General features: G+C 32.6%; 1 protein-coding gene across 5 annotated transcripts in view; it reads left to right on the top strand.

Annotated features, from left to right (window-relative positions):
- Positions 1-25,276, top strand: part of COP1 (COP1 E3 ubiquitin ligase) — a 245,207-nt gene that overhangs the window by 187,528 nt on the left and 32,403 nt on the right. For all 5 annotated transcript variants that reach the window (XM_041753668.1, XM_041753662.1, XM_041753655.1 and 2 more), the window contains 2 exons: positions 1,146-1,270; positions 2,583-2,743. In XM_041753668.1, the coding sequence (XP_041609602.1) occupies positions 1,146-1,270; positions 2,583-2,743 (286 nt within the window). The remainder of the gene's footprint in view (positions 1-1,145; positions 1,271-2,582; positions 2,744-25,276) is intronic.

Below are 25,276 nucleotides of genomic sequence, written 5' to 3'. Positions count from 1 at the left end.
GTGTTACAAAGTAATATTAAAATATACATATATTGCCACAACCTCTGAATTCTTGGCCAATAAAAATATATACACAAATAAACATTCAGTGCCACATTGTTAAGAAAAAAAAATGAAAACAACATAAATGTCTTTTGAAAAAATAATAACAAGGGTTAGAGTTTGGAGTTTGGCATCTAAGTTTCAGTCTTGGCTCTGCTTTGGACTAGCTGTGGTATCTTGAAAATATCCATAACCTTCTCATTCTCAGTTGCCTCATCTCTAAAATGGAGTTAATAATAGTTATTATGTTGTGAATCTTTAAATGAAGTAAACAATGTAAAGATTCAGCATAGTGCCCTATTCTGTGAATGTTATGTAAGAGAAAGATGATTTATTATGTAGTTATTATGAAGATATCTGAATGTGTTTATTTTAGAGAAAAATTATAAACCAAATTATTGAGTAAATGGTAAACAATTTACAACATAATGTATATGGTATTATCAGATTTTTGTAACAAAAAGAAAAACAAAGACATGGTGTTTTGTTGAAGTTTTATGACTGTCTCTATAATAGGATTACCAACGATCTTTATATTTGGTAATTTTTTGGTAAATAATTGCATTTGAATATTATTTTAGTAAATAAATTACTTTATATAGACCGTTCCAGTCATTCATAATATTCCACCCCTGTAGATACAACTAAGCTGTGAAAATAGTTTAAATTTAGTATACCAATATAATTCAAGATTTGAAAAGTAAATTAATCCCAGTGGCATAGAGTATATCCCTGAAATTTAACACAATTCCCAACAGACCTCTTGTTATTTGATGATGGTGGTATGATGGTATTGAGGAGTAATGTTTATTAGTAAGCACTTCCTACATCTGTAAGGACTATTGAAAGCATTTTAAATGAATTAATTTAGTGTTCACATCTTACAGAATTTTATCTAATTCAATAATACAGGAATTGCTTATTTCACATAACGATGCCAAAGAAGTTATATCACTGTTTGGTTAATGGCATATTGAGCATTGTAACTCAGAAAAACTTCTTCCATAGTTTGCATTCTAAACCACCAAACTGGATTGCCTCTAATGAGTAGTTTCAGACCATGAAATCTTAAATGCATTCTCATTTTTTTGTGTTTACCTCAGCTCAACAGACAGCCAGCTAAAGCTGTGGAATGTAGGGAAACCATACTGTCTACGTTCCTTCAAGGGTCACATCAATGAAAAAAACTTTGTAGGCCTCGCTTCCAATGGCGATTATATAGCTTGTGGTAAGTAAAATCGTCTTTTCCTGAAACTAATAGGAATTTGTCACTGAAATTGCATTCAGTGAATACAGAGTACATACCAAGTCAGGAAGTAATTTGTGCATTCAGCATATTGAATTCTTCTTGGATGGTACTGGAATAAACATTAGTCCTTCCCTCCTTTGCTGAACACAAACCCTAACCACATGAAATAACGTAAGATTGTTAAATATGTTTTGTAATTGTTCTCCATCATCACATAAGTTCTGTCAATATTATATAAAAGAAAATATTAATTTTTGCTTATGTCCTAATTTCAGAGACATTATTTGTCTTCTTAAGCTTAATGTTCATTTTCCCCTATAGAGTTTTCTCTTCATTAAGCAGTTTGTTTAGATAGTCTTGATCTGTTATTCTAGGGCTTTTGTTGTTGGTAATTTATGCAAATTTAAATCAGAAGCAGAAAAATCATAGGTAATGTTCAAAGGCTAAATCCACCTAATGCCTAAATATATGAACTTTCATCAGTTTTTCCTAATAACTTGACCTTTATTCAGTAAAGTTGTTTATAATGTAAACCCCGCCAAAGCAAATCTCTTGCAATTGTTATACTTTGATGGACTACTCAAAAATAAAGGGCTTTTTTTTGGACCACTTATCTAATAGAATAATGTCTTTATTGGGGAATGGGATGTACATTTTCTAGGTTATTAAAATCTGACTTTGTAAGTGATATAACTTTTTTTTTCCCCCTCTTAGAAATTTTTCTAAATGTCATGTAAGATTCATGCTCTAATAACAAATTTCTGGTCTTTAGGGGATCCCTGGGTGGCTCAGCGGTTTAGCGCCTGCCTTTGGCCCAGGGTGTGATCCTGGGGTCTCGATATCGAGTCCCATGCCGGGCTCCCGGCATGGAGTCTGCTTCTCCCTCCTCTTGTGTCTCTGCCTGCCTCTCTCTCTCTCTCTCTCTCTGTCTCTCTCTCTCTCTCTAGGTCTATCATAAATAAATAAATAAATAAATAAATCTTTAAAAAAAAATTTCTGGTCTTTAAACATCTGCTATAAATGACACTATTTTGCAGAATTTCAGCCTTACCGTTATCAATGTTGTTTTATCATTTAACAATTATTATTTCTTTAGTAAAGTGTAGCTTTTTTCTATGAATCTTTTTCTCACATGATTCCTAAGAAATCCTGTGCTTTGGTCTTTTATATTCAACCTTACAGAGTTGTCTTTTAGCTTAAACATTGAATAATAATTACCTTATGAATGTGATATCTTAATTGTGAGTTCTCCCATTCTAAAAAATCATTAAAAAAAAATTTTTTTTTTTAGGAAGTGAGAACAACTCTCTTTACTTATACTATAAAGGACTTTCTAAGACTTTGCTAACTTTTAAGTTTGATACGGTGAAAAGTGTTCTGGATAAAGACCGAAAAGAAGATGATACAAATGAATTTGTTAGTGCCGTGTGCTGGAGGGCATTGCCAGATGGGGTAAGTTTTCATATCAAATTTTTCACCTGGATGTCTCATATAACACTTTATGTATTCACATGTGAATTTTTTTAAGTTTAAAATAAAAATTGATATGTGATACACATTTTCTGTTTTGCCCACTATTGCATCACTAAAGAAAATAGACACTTTAGGTAGTTATTGAAATGTCACTAATGGAATAATGTCACACTGATAGAATGTCTCTCCTACGTACTCATAGTATCTTGTCCATATTCTGTTTTAGCATTATCACATTGTCTATTTATATCTCTTCTGTAAGACTGGAAAATGCAAGTAGTACACACTGTTTCTTATTTTCCTTAATGATCATATGCCGTATATACTCAATAAACATTTAACTGAACCTGGTATTGTTTTTGCAAGAAAAACATTTGATGTAGGTAAAGGAGAGTGCCCTATGTGTACACCTAATTAAATACTATTTCAGGGCAGATTTACTCTGTACAAAACAAACTTATACAAGAATATTTAAAAACATTTAATTTCTTAATAAGAAATTTGCACTTCTAGATTGCAAAAGGTTTCCTCAAACTTGTCATTTATGTTGTCACTTATTCCTACATTTTAAAGTATAAGCTTTCCCATAAGTTATATGGAGAAGTAACTGTATTTATTACAAACAATAGTCACTCACTAATTTTTTGGAAAAATAGCTCTTTAGGTGCTTATTTGGTTGCTTTTATTTTTGATACAAAAATTCTTCTTTGAGGTGTACTTTAAGAATTTGATTTATAGGTACTATTTAACTTTAATTAGATATATTCCATTACTGTCTTATTTAAAGTTCTGTTATTCAATTTCCAGTTTTGGCAGTGGGAGACTAGATGATTTGTACTAATATTCCTTGTAAATAGAACTAGAAAAGTTGGACCAAGTATATTTATTTTATTTTATTTTAATTTATTTTTTAAAGTACATTTATTTTAAAAACAACAACAGAAACCTGTTTGAAAACATTGGAATGTAAAAAGATAGAAAAGAATTACCAGTACAGGAATGTGACCCTGGCTTTTGAGTATGCTTTTCCTCTGGGCTCCTTTGCCAGTTGTGGTAGAATGGCTGAGAGCACTTATGGCAGCTTCATAGGGGCACAGGGATTGGAGTCTAGTGCTTACCACTGTGTGGGTGAACTCACTTTGGTTTAGGTCCCCAAAAGGGTTAGGGTCTAGGGTGAACTAGTTTGTAGAAGATAAACTCTCACAGTGATTACAATTCCGGATTGTATCAATCTTGAAATTAAATTGAAGTGTTCCTAGATTGCTAGTTAAAATTAAATCCTCTTTGAAAGAAGATTCAGAAAAAATCATCTAGGGATTTAGTTTTTTTTTTTAATTACAAATACAGTCGGTCACAATAAAAAATTGACAGACATAGGAAAAGGCAAGACGTTATAAGTTAATTCAGCATAAGCAGTGGACAATGGTAACAAAATCACAGCACTTCTGGATATTGGAGTTAGCAGTTGTAGCTTAAAAATAACCATGCTGACAAGATAAAAGACACAATTGAAAATTTCAACTGGTAACTAAAAACCTATTTTAAAAATGAAAATCCTAGAAGTGAAAAATTATAATTGCCAAAATTAAGAACTCAGTGGATGGATTGTATGGAAAATAAGACAGAGTTGGAAAGAGAATCTATGGACCTGTAGTAAGTTAGAAGAAAATATACAGAAGGAAGCATAGAGAGACAAATAGGTGAAAAAACTACAGAAAATAGATAAAGGATGAAGTAAGAAAGTTTATTCAATAGAAGACCTAAAAGGAGAGAAAAGAAATAGTGCAACTGAAGCAAATATTAGAAGGGATTATTCTTGAGAACTTTACAAAATTGATGAAAGACATCAAGGCAGAGATTCAATTAGCCCTCGTACCCCAAAGAATAAATCTACAATGTGAGTAAAGATTTAATATTATACTTGGACCATGAAGAAATTTAGACTTGCCTGAAAATCTGAAAATCTGACCTTGGATCTGCCATCTCATAGTACCACTTTGTGGAAATGTGCTGAATTAGGACAAACATGAAATGTTATTGCTAGCAGCTAGTTATCTCTTAAATTTACTATGAAACCCCATCTATACTATTGCATGTGGACTTAGAAAACTGTGAGTTGGCATATTGGCCTTACATCTATCCAAAGTAAACAATATAAGACTGACAGGAAACCAAGGCACATCTCTGTGTCTAGAACCACATGCACTCTAACTGTCCTTGGCAACTATATGCCCTCTTATGTGGGCTCGAGAGAGATGCAAGAAGCTTTGTATGTGTATAGTTGCTTGCCCTCCTAATGAGTTGGAAGATGTGCATGCTGAATTTCCTAGCCTATATTCCACACCTCTCCATAAAGCTAACTAACCTAGTTCAAGACTAAAGCTAGTTGTATCTGGTCCTGTGGCCCCTGCTGGTGGTGGGGCAGCTACTCTTTGACACATCATAATAAAACTATTGAAAGTAAATGCAAAGGGACCTTGTTAAAATAAAGGGAAAAGTTACTGTCTTCAGAAGACCGCAGTTAGACTGACAGCCAACTTCTCATGAAGCAATAGAAGCCAGAGTTGGTGGAACTAGAGCCTCACTGTGTAAAGGGAAATACCTGCCAATCTAAATTTCTCTATGCAGTGAAAATCCCTCAAGACAAGAGTAAAATGAAGACACTTTTAGATAAATAAACATGAAGAATTTGCCACCAGTGGACCTACACTAAAGAAAACCTGAAAGGATATTCTTAATGCAGAAGAAAAAGATGTAGAAGATGAAGATGAAAGAGATGCAGAAGATGGAGAAAGATGAAGGAATAGAAATGCTGGAAAGTAATAGAAGTGGTAATATGCAGTAAATCTAAATGCATATTGACTATAGAAAGCAATGGTGCATTGTTGTATTTAATAAGCACATAGAATTAAGTATTTAACAGTAATAACATAAGCCAGAAAGATAAATGTGTTTAAAATGTTCTCAAGAATTCACCTTGTCAGGGAAGGAAGTAAAAAAAAAAAAAACTATTATTAGACTGAAAGGCCTGCATATTGTAGTTTATAGAATAACCTATAAAGTAGATTCTTAAAGTTTGCTACCTTGATCAGCAGCATCAGCGTCACCTAGGAACTTGCTTTTATTTCCCAATGAAAAGATTAAGAGAAAAGTTCTCTAACTTGCTTCATTATCAGTCCAGATTTATTTTAAGTTTGATTTTTATATAGCAGTCACTTTGATTAGGCATGAAAAATGACTTCATTTCTCTATTTTAGATGAGGCAGAAAGTGTAAGAGACTCATTTATTCAACAGATATTTATTATGTACAGTCATAGTTCTAGATATGGAAGATAAACTTGAACAAAACTGTAAGAAAAATTCTGGCCCTCTTAGGAGACTTAAAATTTTATGTGCCAGAGGAGACGAAAAACAAAATAAGTAAGTTGTTATATTGAAGGTGATGGTGACTTGGAGAAAAACAAAGCAGGAGAGTGGGACAGGGAGAGCTAAAATAGGGGTTTGTAGTTTTCAGTGGTGGTGACAGACTCAACTACATGATTCGTGAATTAGAGCAAAGACAAGGGCATGAAGATGTAATCCATGTTTAAATGTGGAAGGATATTTAAGGTGGAGCAAACAGTGCAGAGGCCTTGGAATAAGAAAGTAATTGGTATTTGGGGAATAGAAAGAAGGCCGGTATTGCTGCATGACAGTGAACTAGGTGGAAGGTAGTTAATTTTAAAGTGGTGAAGAAGAACCATTTCAGCAGAGTATTGTATACCAAAAGTCTGGACTTTGGCTTTTACCAGATGTGAGTTGAAGCCATTTTAAGATTTTGAGCAAACGAATGATACAATATGACTTAAATTTTTTAAAAATCAGTTTGTGTTGTAGAGAATAGACTAGGTGTCAAGAGCGGAAGCAGGAAGACTATTACAGTAATCCAGGTAAGAGAACAAAGTGGTATACCAGTGAGAAGTAGTTGGATTCCGTTCATATTTTGATCATGGAACCAATAAATGCATGTGGAGAATGAAAGAGAAAAGTTAGGGTGACGCTGAGGTTTATCCCCCCATAACTTGAATGGAGTTGCCAGTAATTGAGGAAAAGACTACCAGAAGTGTCTTGGAGAAGAACAGGAGGTGACTTTTGTACTGGTTAAGTTTGAGAATTACTAAAAATACCAAGTGGCGATGTTAAGTTTGAGATATACTTGCCTTCTTAGTGAATATACCAAGTTTGGAGTTCACAGCAGATTGTGGGATCAGAGATAGACAGCAGCCCTGATGTTTAAGCCAAGAAATTGCATGGTATCTCTGCAAGGGAGTCTAATTAGATATTAGAAGTAGTGTGAATACCATACTTTGGAGGGACCTTAATGTTTAGTGATTGAAGCACCAAGGAGGAACCAACAAAGGTTGAGAAAGAGTAGATCTCTTTATAGTAAGAAAGCTGGTGCCTGGGAAGCCAAGTTTTAGTTTTTCAAGGAGGAGGAGGGATTGATTGGCTTTGTCAAATGCTACTAATAACAAGTAGGATGATTAAAAAAATGAAAGGAATGGTATGAGAAAAGCTTGATTGGAGTATTTTTAAGAAAGAAAAGGAAAGGAAAAGTTGGAGATAGTGAAATACAGAGAGCTGTTTTGGGGAGTAGTAAAATAATACCATGTTTAATATCACCTAGGTTACTTTGTTAAAATATGAAATCAGTAGCTGCCTCTCAAACATTTCATTGTCTTTCTGTCCTTTATTTCTATCCTACCTAATTTTGACTGCAAAAAAAGAGATCAATTTAAGGACACTGACAAAATAGGTTAACTTTGGAAGTTTTTAGTTTTTGGACAAATATCAGTGATGTATCAATTTACTGTATAAAGGAAAATGACCTAAAACTCTTCAATTAATGATAGTATAAAAATTGCGTATGCTTTTATGTTATTTATGGCAGTGATTTAATCATAGGGAGGGAATGAGAAATTAAGAATGAGTCATAGAGGGAAAGGCATGAAGACGAATAGATACATTCTTTTAGGACAGTATCTCAGTCTTATCAAAATTTAGGATATTCCTACAGATTAAATTTCTGTTTAACCTTGTTTTTTTCTATAACCTAGATTAGGTATCTAGGTTATAGAATATCTAGATATATAATCTAGGTTGTATCTATATGTTTCTTTTTTTAGCCACTTCTCTGTAAAAATGAACCAACCAGTAATTTCAAGCCCTGTTTTGAACCATCAGCCAAGATCACATATAATTCCCATTCTTTTTATTTCTACCGACCTTCAAGTAAACTGGAAAGAGTGTTACATTGCACGCTGCCCTTTTTAAGCTGTTGGTCAGCTTTATTGTAGTAGTATTTATTGTATCTCCTCTCCTTTATTCAGGGAAATTAATAGCATACTTCTCTCATACCTTCATGTTTGCTATATGGTCTATTTTGCTTTAGAATTACAATTTTAATTTTAATTACTCTCACTTAAAGACAGAATATTTCTAATGTTCCTTTTTAAGATTTTATTTATTCTTTAGAGAGAGAGAGAGAGAGGAAGCTAGGGGGCATGTGTGCACAAGCAGGGGGAGGGGCAGGAGAGAGGAAGAAGCAAACTCCCTGCTCATCAGGGAGCCTAAGAAGGGGCTGATCCCAGGACTCTGAGATCACGACCTGACTGGCCACCCAGGTGCCCCTAGAGTTACTTCTTTTAATCTGAGAAATGATACTTTGCCCTTTGTCTGTTTTTTTTCCTTCCTATGTTCCCCTGTATCTAAAAGCACCTTCGTTCAGTCACTTTTGGGGTTGATGACAGATTCTTCTGTCCTTTGTTCCTTAGCTTTGTCTTGCAGTTGTAGTTGCTCTAGCATTTCTACCATTTAAATGCCAAAATCTCTTCAACCATATTTAATTTTCAAAGGAATTTTGAGATGTTTCATTTGAACTCTGCTGAAAATTCTTTTCGTTTTTTAGAAGAATTTTAATTGCAACCTAGAAAGAAAGGTCTCTACAGTAGAAATGACAGTGATTTTATGAATGATGAATAAAGAATTGTTTATATTTTGGTTTTAGTTTATTATTTTAATTCACTTTGAAGACATTTTAACTAAAGAAACCTTAGTAGTTTAGAGTTACTGATATAAGATGTTCTATTCTTGCCAAATTATTAGGGTTTTTCTTTCCAAGACCAAATCTTACTGTTTATATTGCCTACATCAGTATTAATTTTCATGATTTTTAAAATAATAGATTTGTGAGAAATAACTACTAAGAATAAGACAAGTCATTTTACCTTTGTTTAGGATTTTGAATTTATTTCCTCATTGGTTATTTTTTAATTACAAATGAGGAGAACTTCATCATATGTTTAACTTGCTGTAATAAAGGAATTTTGCTATCCGCTTACTTGAAGAAGAACTGTAAATTCTAAAACTGTGTATTTGAATGTATTGTATCCATATTACACATCCAGATACATTCCATTTGAATGATGATTATACAATCTTTGAAGTAAATGTGGTTTGCTGTATTTCCATAGATAGCAATCAAATTTATACTTTTGAATATACAAAATGGTGGGCAGTTTCAATTCATTTTTTGACTCTACTTTGAAAAGTACCACATAATTTAGTTGGCTTCTTGTGTCCAGATGTAGTAAAATTTGCTGATACTTCTTAGAAGCAGCCATTATCTGTATTAATAAAGCCTATGGGTAATTGACAGTCTGTGTCAGTTGTAGTTTCAACCTTTCTTTCTAAAATATACTATATATTCACAATTTTCAGTAGATATTAATATGGTCTAACATAGTTTTGTTTTATTCCTCCCTCCCTTCCATCCTTTTTCCTTCCTTTATATGACATCCCTAAATCCTCAAATCCTTTTAGGTATACCTAAAAGGCAGTAGTGATATGCCCAGGATAATTCATTAACTAAATAATTATTCTTAACTAATTAAGAGTTGATTCAGAGAAAAATTTTTGCAATTTAAAGAGGACGTAGGGGTCAATCCTTGGCAAAAATCACTATGATGGAGTATAAAGTCATCGTCTTGGAACATTATCTCTTAGGATTTTTTACTAGATGATCATTATTGTAATTTATTACTCAAACAATTAGAAATGAGTACATGTATATTTAAAAGTATTTATAAAAGCAAAAAGTAGAAAAAATATCTATTAGCACTTTTTCCAGAAATAATCAATAGTAAAGTTGAATATAATTAATGTTATTTTCCATTCATGGGTAGTGTGTGTGTGTGTGTGTGTGTGTGGTTTTTTTTTAAAGATTTTATTTATTTATTCATGGGAGACATAGAGACCAGGAGGCAGAGACATAGGCAGAGGGAGAAGCAGGCTCCATGCAGGGCGCCTGATGTGGAACTTGATCCTGGGACTCCAGGATCATGCCCTGAACCAAAGGCACATGCTCAACTGCTGAGTCACCCAGGCGTCCCATTGTTTGTTTTTTTAATAAACTTGAGTATTTTACGTATTATCATGTATTCTCTTATTTTTTTCAGGTATTCTTTATATTTTGCCTTTATTAACTTTTAAAAACTATTTTTAGTGGCTACATATTATTCTATTCTAAAAATTTACTATAATTTGCATACCATTGTTTTGTTGAGAATATTAATGTTTACTTTTTACTAGTATATAACTACTAATTTGATTACTTGAATATTTTTGCAATAAATCTTTAAATTTCTAATTAATTCTTTAGAAGAGAACCTTTAAGATATATCCATTTAAAGAGAATGAATACTTTTAAGACTTTTGATTGAAATTAACTTGGCTTCCAGAAAAGTTTATTTATATTTTCTCTCGCACCAAGAAACAAGAAAGTCCAGGGGGTTCATTTTCACTATGTGCATCAAATGTGGGATATAATGCCAATATCTTGACAGGTTGAAAATACTCTGTTAGTAAATATGTAATTATTTTTAATTAATTGTTACCCTAAGTATTTTCTAAAACATTAACTTCTGCTTTTTTACAAACTGTATACGTACATGCTGAGAATTATTTTTTTAAAAGATAAATTCTTGCTTGAAAAAGAAATACCATGCAATTGAAATACTGTTTTATAATCATAGTCTTTTGGCAATTTGGTGTTTGTAATTAAAATCTATTCCACTATTTCCCACACCCTATAGTCTTGAAAGTAAAGCTTTAAAGCTAAGGTAAATACTGGTTATTCTTGATTTTTTTTAAAATTTTTTTTTATTTTTTAAATCATCACTGCTTTATTCAGAGACTGGAGTTAGGTAGAAGAGATTATGTATGTTCTGTATCTCTGGATCCTTCTGTTGGCATGTCCCTTACTTAGAACTTTGGAATGAAATATAAATTGACTCAAGAATGCAAATGACTATTTCTGTTGTTAAGTCATCATTTCTATTTAAAGGGACACTATATTTTTGTTGGAAGCAGATCTTGAGTCCATGTAACTCCCACTGAGACTGCACAGGGTGCCCCCATTATTCTTTTATCAGTTCTGAATCACATCATACATACTTACCTGATCTTGGGTCACCAATTCTAAGTGGATATCTAATGGGAAAAGGCAATGTTCATAAAGGACACTTAACATTTCCTTAGCTCTTCAAAAGTGATAAAGAAAATGTATACTCTATCCTCAGAAAAACCATTTGTTATTAAGGGTGGTTATTTTCTCTTGTGGTTTGAAACACCAGGATTCATTGAAAGTTTCCATAATTCTAAAATGAAGGATGTCTGGACAGGAATTTTCCTCCCTTGAAACCAAGTCCAGCAAAACTTGGCTTGGGAATCTGTCAGCTAGGTTAAATCACTCCTACTATACATAGTTATAACCATACTAAGGGGGAACATCTTTTTTAGTCATTGTAAAATACATTTCTATATTTTATTTATTTATTTAGTTTTAAAGATTTTATTTATTTATTCATGAGAGACACACACACACACAGAGAGAGAGAGAGGCAGAGACAGAGACCCAGCAGAGGGAAAAGCAGACTCCATGCAAGGAGCCCGATGTGGGACTCGTACCCGGGTCTCCAGGATCACACCCTGGGCTGAAGGTGGCACTAAACTGCTGAGCCACCTGGGCTCCCCAATATATTCTTATTTCTAATGAATAAATTTAATTTAAGAAATTTCTAACTTTATATAGTGAAACACGTTTTTAAGTGTTTTAAACTAAAACCTTGTATTAAGGATATCTTTCTTTCTATACCTAAATCTCTCATGATTCCTATTCATTAAAAATATTTGCTGAATGAATTAATAAACTGCCTTGTGCTATTATTTGTGTTCATGTCTCTTAACTCTTGCTAATCTGCAAACTCCTTAAAGAAAAGTATCCTGCTGTATTGAATAAGAGCACAGACTATGGGTCACCTAGGTTCAGTTAGATTTTGCACTTAGTAGCTCTGTGACTTTGTACAAGTTCCTCAACTATGCCATGGTTCAGTGTCCTCATCTATGTTTTTAAAAAAATTTTTATGAAGTAGGCTCCATGCCCAGCCTGGGGCTTGAGTTTATGACCCTGAGATTAAGAGTTGTGTGCTCTACCAATGAGCCAGCCAGGTGCCCCCTCCTCATCTATAAAGTCCTGGTGATAATGGTAATTTACCGCTTAGGATTATTATAAGGTTAAAATAAGTTAATGTACATAAAGAGTTTAGAATAGCTTTTAGCATATAGTAAGAGCTATATCAATGTTTGCTGTTAATGTCGTTCATTTTTAGATTATCCTTAGCACAAAGCAAATTCTTTGCACCTAATGTGTAATTAGTATATAATTTTTGTATTGAGTGGTACAGTCTTTCAGGCTTGCCCTTTATCTTATTTGGTACATAATTAATTAAATACTAACTTTGAAACTAAAGAAGTGCTGGAGTAGAGGTGTCAGATACTTCTAACATCTAATAGACTCACTTGAAACTCAGTGGTAATATCAAGATTACATCAATTTAAGAAAACTACTTTTCCTGACATCAGCATTCATGGGTACCTATATAATTATTTTATAATTACCAATTTGCCCCTTGGGAGAACCTCCTGGCTTTTACTTATTTTCAAAAGAACTGAAAATTTTAAAGTGCATGCAGCTATAATTATAGGGAAGTTGTTATTTATTATTAGCTTAATATTTTTGTGAGATTAATAGCCTGTTCTTCTTTCCCTTTCAACATTGCTAGTATTTTAAAAATTAGTCTCTCAAAAAGACTTATCATATCTGCTTTTCCAATTTTTATGCTTTTATCTATGAGATAGGCATTCCTCTCTGACTTAGTAAACACTGTGTATAAAACAGCAGATTACAGTAAACAAGGGAAACCAAAGCACATGTAAAAAGCCAGTCTGCTTTCATTAAAGTGCAGAATGTATCTATAATAAAATTTATATATACTAGTGATTCTCAAATCTGACTGATTATCAGAATCATCTTGGGATCTTTCAAAAAATATATATATCTAAAACAAAACATCTGTTCTTAGATCCATGAAGCCCTATTTAGGGGGAGAGAGGAAGGAGGGTAGAGACTTGTATTAAAAAGTTCTCTAGGCCTCCTTGGAAAATTATGTGAATATTCAAGTTTGGAAATAGATGATTTATGTTACCATTGGAAAGAGATTTGTTAGACATAGTAACCAAGAGGCATAAATGGTTCGCCAGCATCTGCTAACGACATAATGATTTTAATTACGGATATCTAATATCTGTTAGAGATTTAGCTACTCCCTTATCCCCTTGGGAAGAGACATAAATAAAAATAACAAGATGTGGTCTTTTTCCTTTTTTTTTTTTTTTTAGTTAAAAAAAAATTCAACCTTTAATTTATATTAATTTCCCACAATTTTAAGCTGTTTCTTATCCTGAGTTCTTCAGTCAACACCAAGAAGACAACATAGAAGCTTCTTTTTCTTTCTTCTCTCCTTTCTTCATTTCTGTTTCTCTTTTTCCTTTTATCTTTCCTTTCCTCTCTTCTTTCCTCTAGCTGGATGGTTTATAACACTTTAGAAAATTTTCCTGACTGGAAGAGGGCCAATCTGAATGAACTCTTGTCTTGGGCGTGGAAGGAAAGAAGATTGTGAGCATGGACCCTGACTTCCAGGAAGACTATGGCTCCCATCTCCTAAGTGCCCCACTCTTCCCTTAGTGTCCAGACTAGAATTGGGTGGGGAAGTAGAAAAGAGAGGAGACGAGAAGGTGGTGAAATATTGAAGCAACGCTGTAATTTATTTTTTCTCTAAATTAATTGGATTAAGTGTAAATATTCCTTGACCTTAATGTCCACTACTGTATGGACAGCCTCTGTGAAAACATTTGTTGCTTTAGATATTTTATGGTGAATATTGTAATGAAATCAACAAAATTAGATATAGTGGGTCTGCCACTCAACATTTTAAATATATCATTATTGTCATTTTTATATGTACTGTAATGGAATTTGCCCTACATTAGGATAGTCCTTATAATTTTTCTCATTAAATTTTTTGAAAGTGTCCTGAAATATGCCAGTTTTGAAGCATAGAATTGACAAAACTCTTTAAGCTACTTGTTTTTTTTTTTTAGCTTGTGTAATAAGGGAAAAAGGAAATATATTAATTTGAGAGTGAATTCTGAATTTTGTCATTAACCTATTATTAATTTTTTTATCATTATCCCACCATACTTAAAATTGTCCAAAATATTTTGGGATGGGAAGAGATTTAACTTTGGTTTCTAAATGTTTATCTTTTGATAGTTTCTACCAAATTTCTATTAGAAGTAGTAGAAGGCCACAGAGTGAATATTGAATATCATTTCCTTGACTTAAAAGTTTTTAATGAATGCTACTTGAGTTGGTTTTGTATGCTGAAGTATATGCATGAAAAATTATGATCATTATTTTCTAATTGAATAAAAATATAGTCAGCAATTATTTAAATCAGAATTAACTAAGGACAGCAACTGTTTAAGAGAAAAATGTTTCCTGCTAATTCAAACTTGCATCCTATCTTGGGAAAAGAAATATATGTTTACATTTTACTTCTCTAGTCTCCTATTAATCCCTGTTGTTTTCATGGCATCTCTCTACTGATGTGATCCTTACAGCTTTTCAGATCTCCTACTCCATCATTTCTTAAATACTATTTTATGTAGCATTTTTCCAAATAAAGCTACAAAATGTGGCATTAGTATTTCTAGGATGAAAAGTTATTACTGCTGAATTTAGAAATAATCTGATTATGTAGATTAAAGAAAAGTCGCTATGTTATATTTGCTCTAAAGAAGCTTTTTAATTTTGGGCTTGTTTTTATTAGTCTTTTTTTACTCTAGATAAGAAGACTAACTTGGATGAAAATATAGATTCTTTATTTGAACTGTGATAGCCAACTGAAAGGTAAAGAGAAAGGCAGAAAATAAATCTGAATCATTTGGTTTAAATGACCAAAGTGTTTATGTGTAATTGAGAATTAAATAGATAATAGATATTGCTTATGTTTGTCTTCAGGGTCTTCGAATCTGATGGAAGTAAGTTTAGGGATAGATTATATAGAAAGTAAATCTGGCTTCAAGATCGGTTTTTTGTTTGTTTGTTTGTTTTTTACTTTTCTGTTTTAAATCCTAAGTATCCAGAGCTGTGGCTTTGTGACACACCAAATATATCTTTGTCAGTTGCTTTCTAGAGGTTAGGAGAGCAAAACAGTAATAGTTGCCTTTACTTTTAGTGGTTTTATTTTTTAATTGTAATTGTAATTTTTTTTTATTTCTCACAAGGGTTAATTTTAGGAGACCCAAGAGTTTAGCTTTTTATTTAAAAAAAAATTGCTAAGATTTATTATATTCCTATGGATCCTCCTGTAGTATTATCACCTGATAAATATGAAGTGAAGCATTTTATTTCATGCCAGACTAAATACTTTTGAAATATATGGCTTAATATATATAATTCTTATTTTTAGTAGCCAAGAATAATTAAGTTTCACAAGTCATAGTCCTATGCCCTTTCTTATTGTTTTTCACTAACCAGTCAGATCTCTGATTCACGTGATAATCCTTGATGTTTGTACTAATGGTAGGCTATAATCGTTCTTTTTTTTTTTTTTTAAGATTTATTTATTTATTTTAGAGAAACAGCACAAGTGGGGAGAGGGGTAGAGGCAGAGGGGAGGGTAGGGGGAATCAAACTCCCTGCTGAGCACAGAGCCCCACGCAGGACTTAGATACCATGACCCATGAGATCAAAACCTGAGCTGAAACCAAGAGTTGGGCACTTAATTGAGCCACCCAGGCTTCCTTCTAGTGATTCCGAAATCCAAAAGTCAACTAATAAGAGTGGATAATTGTTGTAGAGGCTTACTATGGGTATTTATATTTATCTCTCCCTCTTTTTTTTTAAGATTTTATTTATTCATGAGATACACAGAGAGAGAGGCAGAGACATAGGCAGAGGGAGAAGCAGGCTCTCTGTGGGGAGTCTGATGCTGGACTCATCCAAGGACCCTAGGATCACAACCTGAGCCAAAGGCAGACACTCAACCACTGAGCTACCCAAGCGCCCCTGTGTATTTATATTTAAAAGGGTTTCTGCCTCTCCCGATGAATAAGTTAGCCTTGCAGCTTCAAAATTCATTTAGGACTCTGTTTATGAGGGATATTTACATTTCTTTCGTTTTCTATTTTGTAAAGGTTTAAGACTTAACTTTTTACATTTCTCTGGAATTTTTTAAGATCTGACAATAGCCTTTTTTTTATTAATGGAAAGCATGAATTATTGATAGCAAAATAAATGTAGGATCCCTTATAGGGATCCTGCTGGTCTTTATTGATAAGGGAAAGCCTGATAACCCTGTAGATTTTACACACTCCATCAGAGTCCTTGCCATCTTTAAGAATAGGCTTCAGTCTTTCTATAATGAAGAGGGAGGTAGAAATGAAGAAAGCCACCTAATTTTGACCAGAGTTGAAGTTGTGTTTTATACATTAGGGGCATCTTTTACTTATTTTTTCCTTTTCCTTTTCCTTTTTATTCTCTGCGTTCCAAATTATCATTTTGGGGATATGAAGTGGGGGGGGGGAATCACTTCTCAAAGATAATAACAGGATTTCTTTGGTTTTGGGCTTTTGATTTTTTGTTAGTATTTGTTTAAGTCTCATATTAACTTTAAACTCCTCCATTTGTTATAACTAATGGAGTGAAAGGGTTTTGGTTTTTGGTAATTTTGTTTAAAGGTTCTAGTTTTTCTGTTGACTGAGATTAATCAAAAACATAAATTACTTTTAAGCTTGTATATGTCTTTTAGGTACAAGGACTTGCATTAACCTGCGTTATTAAGAGTGAAACTCTTGGCTCTCAATAGATGTGAATAAACCCTTAGGAGGAGATTCTCCTGGCCAGTTTAGGTGCTGTTTCTTATTTTGTGATAAGTGGCAATTACTTTTTAAAATAAACATGAGGTTTTGGTTCTTTGTAGAACATTTGCATTTGAATTATTACGCAATTTTCTCTTGTGCTTGCTATAATGTACAAGTTGTGTATCAAAAGATTTGAAACAAATCAAAGTAACCTCAAGCTTCCTTCTTAGTCTGTTGTAATACATAAAGTAGTAATACCTGACTGATCCGAAACTTAACTTCAGCATTTGGACCCTCTAAATCCAGTTTTATTTTATTCAGACCAGTGACTTATTTTTATCCCTTCTTCATTTCTGTTTTCGTGTGTTCTCTTTTTCTCCATTAATAAAAGAACTTTTAGAAAACAGTTAATAGGAAAAATTGCCCTGTAAGTGCAGCACCCAAACAGAACCACAGTTAATGTTTGGATGTCCTTCCAGTCTTCAGCCTGCATTTCTTAAATAGTTGTATGTTATAGGTACATTTTGTATTTAGCTTTTTCACTAATTACATCCAAGCATTTCCTGTCCTTATATTATAGTGCCAGTGGAAGTCATTTATATTTATTATGAATTACCGTTTGTTATTATTAAACATTTAGGCTGCCTCTAAGTTTTTCATAGTCCTAAGTAATAATGTCTTGGGGCCTATTGTTTTTCTCCTTTTGTCTTGCAATATTATATTTGTAATACAAAATTCTGTAAATGGAGAAACTGGATCAGAAAGTTCAGATTATATTTTAGGTTTGGATATTTGTTATTATTTTGATTTCCAAAGACAGACCAGTTTTTACACTATGATTTCTCTCAAGCATACCAGCACTGATTGTCAGGGATGGGATGGGAAGGTGAAGGTAAGAGGCCATGAGGTGAGAAGAGGGAAATAGATGAGTTGTATTTTCATGTAGCACATTCTTTGAAATCTGATTTTTAGGTATAAACCTTGGTTCTTTTGCTAGCTATGACAAACTTTGGAAAATGGCTTATCCTTTTTGAGTCTACTTTCTCATTTTTGAAGTGAGTTAATATGAATAATACCTCAAAATGTTGTTAGGAAGCAAATGACATTATGCATGGGAAACACTTATGCATGCTAAGTTTTCAAGAAATGGTAACTGCTACTAGTAATAAATCTATGTGTAAAAGTTGTAAAATTAACATGTCCGCATCTATCCTGTCCTTCTGTCTTGCTCAGTATTTTATGTAAGTTCTGCAAATCTATTCCAGATATTTTTCTAGGTAGAAGGAACAGCATGTATAAAAAAAGCTTAAGAATATGAAAGAACCCTGTATATTTGGAGCATGCTAGAATGTAACAGGACTAGTGTGAGATGAAATGGGAAATGGTAGATTAAGAAGAGTGATATATTTTTTAAGGATCATTCTAGACTATGTTAAGAACCTTGAACCTTATCAGTGCAACTATATAAAGGACTTTAAGAAGAGTGATTGACTTCAACTTTTGATTTGTGGTTTTGGTTTAATTAACAACAAAAGATGTGGTAGGAAAGAAAACAAAAGCAGTAGGGGTAGGATTTTACTTTCCAAGAATTTGGGAGATACATTTGAAGTTAAATTTGCAGGATCCCACTGTAGTCTTGCAAATTTGCATGAGTTAGCTCTATTAACATTGGAATTCTAACCAAAATAGAATGGATAGTAATTCTAACATTTCAGACTAGTACTTAGTTGATGTGATTAACTAGTTTTCCAGGACTGAATCCTTTTTTTTTTTTAAACCTTCTTGTTAAATCAAATATGTGTATTAGTTAGATTAGCAATTAGTATAGTTGCTTACTCTTAAGAGTCCTTTGGAGCTCTTAAGGGTCCTTTGTGTACTACAAAATTCTTAACTTGGAATTTATGGAACCTATCCCACAAGGTCTTTTAGGACATTCTTTGACACACTAAAAGCATATGAAAAAGTTTGTCATGTACATGTGATTATTTTATTAAAGAGTTTATTGCTTTTATTAGATTCCTAAAGGGTATCAAAATATTCATGAAAAATATAGTCTGGCAAGTTGACTTAATAGAATTATGAATTAAATTGTACTAGCAATCAGTTACTAAAAATTATAAATGTTAATTTTCTGCTCTCACTTTGAATTTTATGTTAATTTTTATAAGCTTGGCAGATTTAAAAGAAAAAGTCATAGAATATGACTGTGGTCCTATAGAATATAGAAGTTCTTTATTTTAATCCCTTCATTTTTTTCCTCTATTTCTTCCAGTCTAGATTCATGTTATCTATTATTTTAAGAGTGAGAAACCTGGAACAAATCACTTTGCCTCCTCTTTGCTTTCTCGTCTTTTAAGAAAGGAAGCAACAGCAGATTTACTGCCTCAGAGGGCTGTTGTAAAATTCAAATGAGATTTTTGTCTGTGAATAAGAATTTTAACCCACATCATAGGACATTCATATAAAGTACATCTGTCATACAAAGAACAGACCAGGGGCAGCCCAATGGCTTAGCGGTTTAGTGCTGCCTTCAGCCCAGGGTGTGATCCTGATCCTGGAGGCCCAGGATCGAGCCCCATGTCAGGCTCCCTGCATGGGGCCTACTTCTCCCTCTGCCTGTGTCTCTGCCTCTCTCTTTCTGTTTCTAATAAATAAATAAAATCTTAAAAAAAAAAAAAGAACAGACCAATTGTATGAAGAATTCTACATTGATTTATTAATACATAGTTAAGAAGAAAAAAAGCTTCACAGAACTAGAACAAATAATGTTAAAATTTGTATAAAGCCACAAAAGACCCCAAATAGCCAAAGCAATCTTGAGAAGGAAGAATGAACCTGGAGGTATCACCATCACACATTTCAATGTAAAATTTATAAAATAGTAATCAAAACAGTGTGGTACTAGCACAAAAATAGACACATGGATCAGTGAAACAGAATAGAAGGCCAAGAAATAAACCCACAATTGTATGGCCAATATAATCTATGACAAAGGAGGAAAAAAATATACAGTAGGAAAAAAATATTACAGTAGAAAATATACATTTTCTTCAACAAATGGTATTGGGAAAACTGGACAGCTGCGTGCAAAAGAAGAAACCGGACCACTTTCTGACACCATATAAAATTTAAATGGATTAAAGACCTAAATGTGAGACCTGAAACCATAAAACTGCTAGAAGAAAACACAAGGAATAATTTCTTTGACATCAGCCACAGAAACATTTCTCTATGGCAAGGGAAACAGAAGCCAAAATAAGGGATGCCCGGGTAGCTCAGCATTTGAGTGTCTGCCTTTCACTCAGTGTGATCCCGAAGTCCGGGATTGAGTCCTGCATCAGGTTTCCTGCAGGGAGCCTGCTTCTCCCTCTGCTTATGTCTCTACCTCTCTCTGTCTCTCAGACATTATGAGTAAATAAATAAATCTTAAAAAAGAAAAAAAAAAAACAAAACAACTATCGGGACTAAAAAGCTTTTGTACAGCAAAGGAAACCATCAACAAAGCGGCAACGCAACCTACTGAATGGGGGAAGGCTTTTACAAATGATATATCTGATAAGGGGTTAATAGCCAAAATATGTAAAGAACTTCTACAACTCAACACCCCAAAAATAAATAATCTGATTTTAAAATGGACAAAGGACCTTAATAGACATTTTTACAAAGAAGAGATACAAATAGTCAATAGACACATGAAGAGATGCTCAACATCACTCATCACGGAATTCCAAAACAAAACTACAATGAATTATCACCTTAACACCTGTCAGAAAGAATAGCTAGAATCAAAGACAAGAAATAATAAGTGTTGGTGAGGATGTGGAGAAAAAGGAACCTTTGTACACTGTTGGTAGGATTGCAAATTGGTGGAGCCACTGTGCAAAAGAGTATGGAGGTTTCTCAAAAAATTGAAAAAGAATTACCATACAATTCCAGTAAATACTACTGAATATTTACCCAAAGAAAACAACACTAATTCAGAAAGATTCATGCACTCCTATGTTTCTACTGCAGCATTATTTATAATAGGCAAGATATGGAAGCAACGCAAGTATCCATCAATAGATGAATGGGTAAAGAAAATGTAGTATTCATACACAATGAAATATTATTCAGCCATAAGAAAGAATGAGATCTTGCCATTTGCAGCAACATGGATGGACCTAGAGGGTAAGTAGAATAAGTCAGAGAGACAAATACTATGACTCTACTTGTGGAATTTAAAAAATATAAAACAAGCAAAGAACAAAAGAAACAAACAGACTCTTAAATACAGAGAACAGCCTGGTAATTGCTAGAGGTGAAGTAGGTGGGCAGGTAGGTGAAATTAATAAAGGGATTAAAGAGTACACATACTGTAATAAGTACTAAGTAATGTATAGAATTGTTGAATCATTGTATCATACATACATCTGAAACTAATATAGCACAGTATATTAACTATACTTCAGTTTAAACATTAAAAATTTTTTTTAAAATCTCATGATTTTCTATTTTAACAAAATACATATAGAAATAATTCCATAAAAAATAATCTGCACATAATCTCACATGTAAAGATCAAGGACAGGTCAATAAGATTAAAAAAGCACCTTTTCGCCATCAAGAATATTAAATCTGTTTATGAAAAGAAGTTTCAATTGGGCTTCTGTATCTCAGCCAGCTTATTATTTTATGGGATATGCCAAAAGTTACTAATATAACTGAATAAATATAAAACATGTTTTAATATAAGCTTTATAGGAAGAATTGTTTAGAGTAAAATATTCCTACTTTGAAATAAAAGGATTGCATCCATAATTTGTGTATTCTTTCTCATAGTTTGTTGATAATTAGTATGCCTGGTGGTCGGTCCTGAAAGTATTTATAGGGAATATCAAAGAAGAATGAGAAATAGAATTTTCATGTTATGTGGGTTGAAAATTACCAAAAAAGGTTATTGAATTATTTAGTTGTAAATTTTCTTATAAATTTAATTATAATTTTCTGTATTTCTGTTTTTATAAATGAAAATTTTATTATAGTGTAAACAATTGTCTTTTCTGCATTATCACCTAGGTGTTTATAAACAGAAGATTTTTACTTGGGGAACTTAGTAAAAGTCAGTTGTTAACAAAATACACTAACTATACATTTTGCATGAGCAGTTACTTGTTAATTTCAGTTCAGTTGTTTTTTGTTTCAGTGTGCAAGGTTCAGTTTCCATTCCTCTCAAAACAGTAGGAAAATATAATTTCATTTTACTGTTTGTTAATTGGGTGTTTTTACCTCCTAGTGAAAGCCTATGTATAAACATTACCCTTTTAAAATTTGGAAGACATGTTTATTATGTACACTGTAAGTTAATGACCAGTATATTCTATTAGATCTAGTATTTCTTCCTCATTTATTGTAAAGTGATTCAAATGTAGTATCTCAGATAATAAGAACATGATTTTTTTTTTCTCATTTGTGTAAGTTTACTTCAGTTCTGAACTGAGACCTATAGATTTTTCCCATCAAAGAGGTATGTCTTGAATAGATTATTCCACCTGATGGGGAATTCAAGGCATTAAGTTTTGTGTTTGTATTCTTTTTAAGTATGGTGGGTGGCAAATTTAATTGAGTGAATTGATTATAATTTGAATTTGAGGTCCTGGAAGTAAGTGGTTATTATATTAATTTGCCTACTAGTTCTTTTTCCCCACTTTATCACTGTTCAAAATATATGTGATATTTTGGTTGAAGTTTTATCTCAAACAACAATCTACTTTGTAAAATAAATGACTCACCAGTATAAATTTAAACTCATATTTTTAGGGAAATAGAACTGTTTTTGTTTTTTCCCCCTCTAAACATGCATGTATTTATATATACATATAGGTACATATTCATAATTTTTTCAAAAAACATATCCATTTGTTGAAAGGAGTAGTATTCACCAACGCCAAAGCACATAATATCTTATCACCTAACTTTATTTCCTCTTTCATTCTCTCTTTGAAAGTATTTTGAAATATTCTGGAGCATCAGCATGTCGGTTAAAAGAGTAACAGGTAATTGCTATACACTCTAGCTTTATTGTGACTTTCAGAGAAAAATCAATGGTCAGCATCAGTACAGAGGGAAGTTTTAATGGTCATCAGCCTAGCATTTGAAATAAAATGTTAATGAACAAAGGGTATATAAAATCCTTTCTTAGCACTTTGCCACCTATTTCCACTATTTCTGAAAAAGTACATCCAAAAGGAACCTGTACATAATTCCTTTAATTTTTAATTTTCATTCAGGTCACAATATTTTAAAATTTCCCTTGATATTTTCTATTTGGCCTCAAGTTATGTGGAATGTATTGTTTAATATCCAAATTTGAGGATTTTTCAGTTACCTTTATTGGTTTCTTTTTTCTTTTTCTTTTTCTTTTTTTTAAGATTTTATGAGGACACAGGGAGAATCAGGCTCTCCACAGGGAACCCTATGTGGGACTTAGTCCCATGAACTTGGGCTCACACCTTGGGTGTAAGGCAGATGCTCAATCACTGAGCCAACCAGGTGTCCCTCTTACTGATTTCTGGTTTAATTTTGTTGTGGTCTGAAGAATGCCTGATTTATACTTTGGGGCGGGGGTTAAAATTAGTTTCTTGGTTTCAAATATGTTCCATGTGCATTTGACAAGAATCTGTATTCTGCTTTTGTTAGGTAGACTCTTCTATAAATGTTAATTAGGTCAACTTAGTTGATGGTGTTTTGCAGTTTTTGTATAATCTTACTAATTTCTTGTCTAGTTGGTCTATCAGTTATACAGAGTGGGGATTTTTGAAATCTCCAGGTATAAATTGTTCAGTTTTCTATTTCTCTTTTCAATTCTGTCAGATTTTGATTTATGTAATTTTGTCTGATGTTTCATATATAATTTTTATAGTTCCCTGATGTGTATTGGCTCTTTTGTCATTATGAAATGTTCCTTTTTGCCTGTTGTCATATTTTTGGTCTTGAGATATATTTTGTCTGATATTAATATAGCCATTCTAGCTTTCTATTGGTTAACAGCTTTTTTGGTGTATTATCTTAGTGCTTTTCAATTTCAATGTATTTGTATCTTTGAATGTAAGGTGTATTTCATAGATGGCATACAGTTGAATGTTTTGTTATTCAGTCTTACAACCTCTGCCTTTTGATTGTTTAAATTATTTACTTTTAAAGCAAATATTAAACTGGTTTGGCTTATATATGCCATTTTGCTATTTGCTTTCTATCTGTGCTCTGTCTTTTCTGTTCATATTTTAGTACTATGTGGTATGCTTTTCAATGTGCCTTTTTCATTTCAGTGTTGAAGTTGTAATTTTTACTATTTTTTTATTTTCTTTCCTTAGTTGCTCTAGGAATTACAGTATGCATCTCAGTTTATCATAGATTAATGATAATTAATATAATCCCAATAAAATATAAAAACTCTCATCCAATAAAGATACCTTCCCTTCTGCTTTTGTGCTGGGTGTCCTATATATGACATCTGTTGAAAACCATTATTGATTTTCTCCCTTCCTCAATCACTTATTGAGAGAGGAGTATTGAGGTCTTAAATGTGATTGTGAATTTTGTTTTCTCCTTTTAGATCTATCAGTGCTGCAAAAGTATGTCAATGTAGCATTGTTAGGTGCATACATTTAGGATTGTTATGTCTTTCTGGGGAAATAACCCATAAGGTAATGTCTCTCTTTATCCTTGAAAATATTCCTTTTCTTGAAGTTTGCTTTCTGTGAAATTAATGTAGCTATCAACTTTCTTTTCATTAGTATTTGCATGATATGTCTTTCTCTTTCCTTTTACTTTGAATCTACTTATGTATTTATCTTTAAAGTGGATTTTATTCAGTTGACATATAGTTGGGTCTTGCTCTTTTTTTACTTATTCAGTCTCTGCCTTTTAACTGGTGTATGATTATTGATAATGTTTGGATTAAAATCTACCATTTTCCTACCTCCTAATGACTCCTTTTTATCACCTCTGTTGATACTTTTCTTAAAAATTTCTTTTAGTGAGTGTCTTGAAGTTTATAATATCTTTAAAAGTAATCTGTGTTTTCAAATAGTATTAATATTACTTCAAAGGTAGAGTAAGAACCTTCTCCACTGTATTTCCAATTCCTGTATTTTACTTTCATATATGCTATCAACACAATACAGTGTTACTACTTTTTTTTATGTGACTACTTTTTTTTAGGTAGT

The sequence above is a fragment of the Vulpes lagopus genome, chromosome 1 (genome assembly GCF_018345385.1).
Source record: "Vulpes lagopus strain Blue_001 chromosome 1, ASM1834538v1, whole genome shotgun sequence".
Taxonomy (NCBI): domain Eukaryota; kingdom Metazoa; phylum Chordata; class Mammalia; order Carnivora; family Canidae; genus Vulpes; species Vulpes lagopus.
The sequence above is the reverse complement of the archived record's forward strand: the minus strand, read 5'-3'. Positions and strand labels throughout refer to the sequence as shown.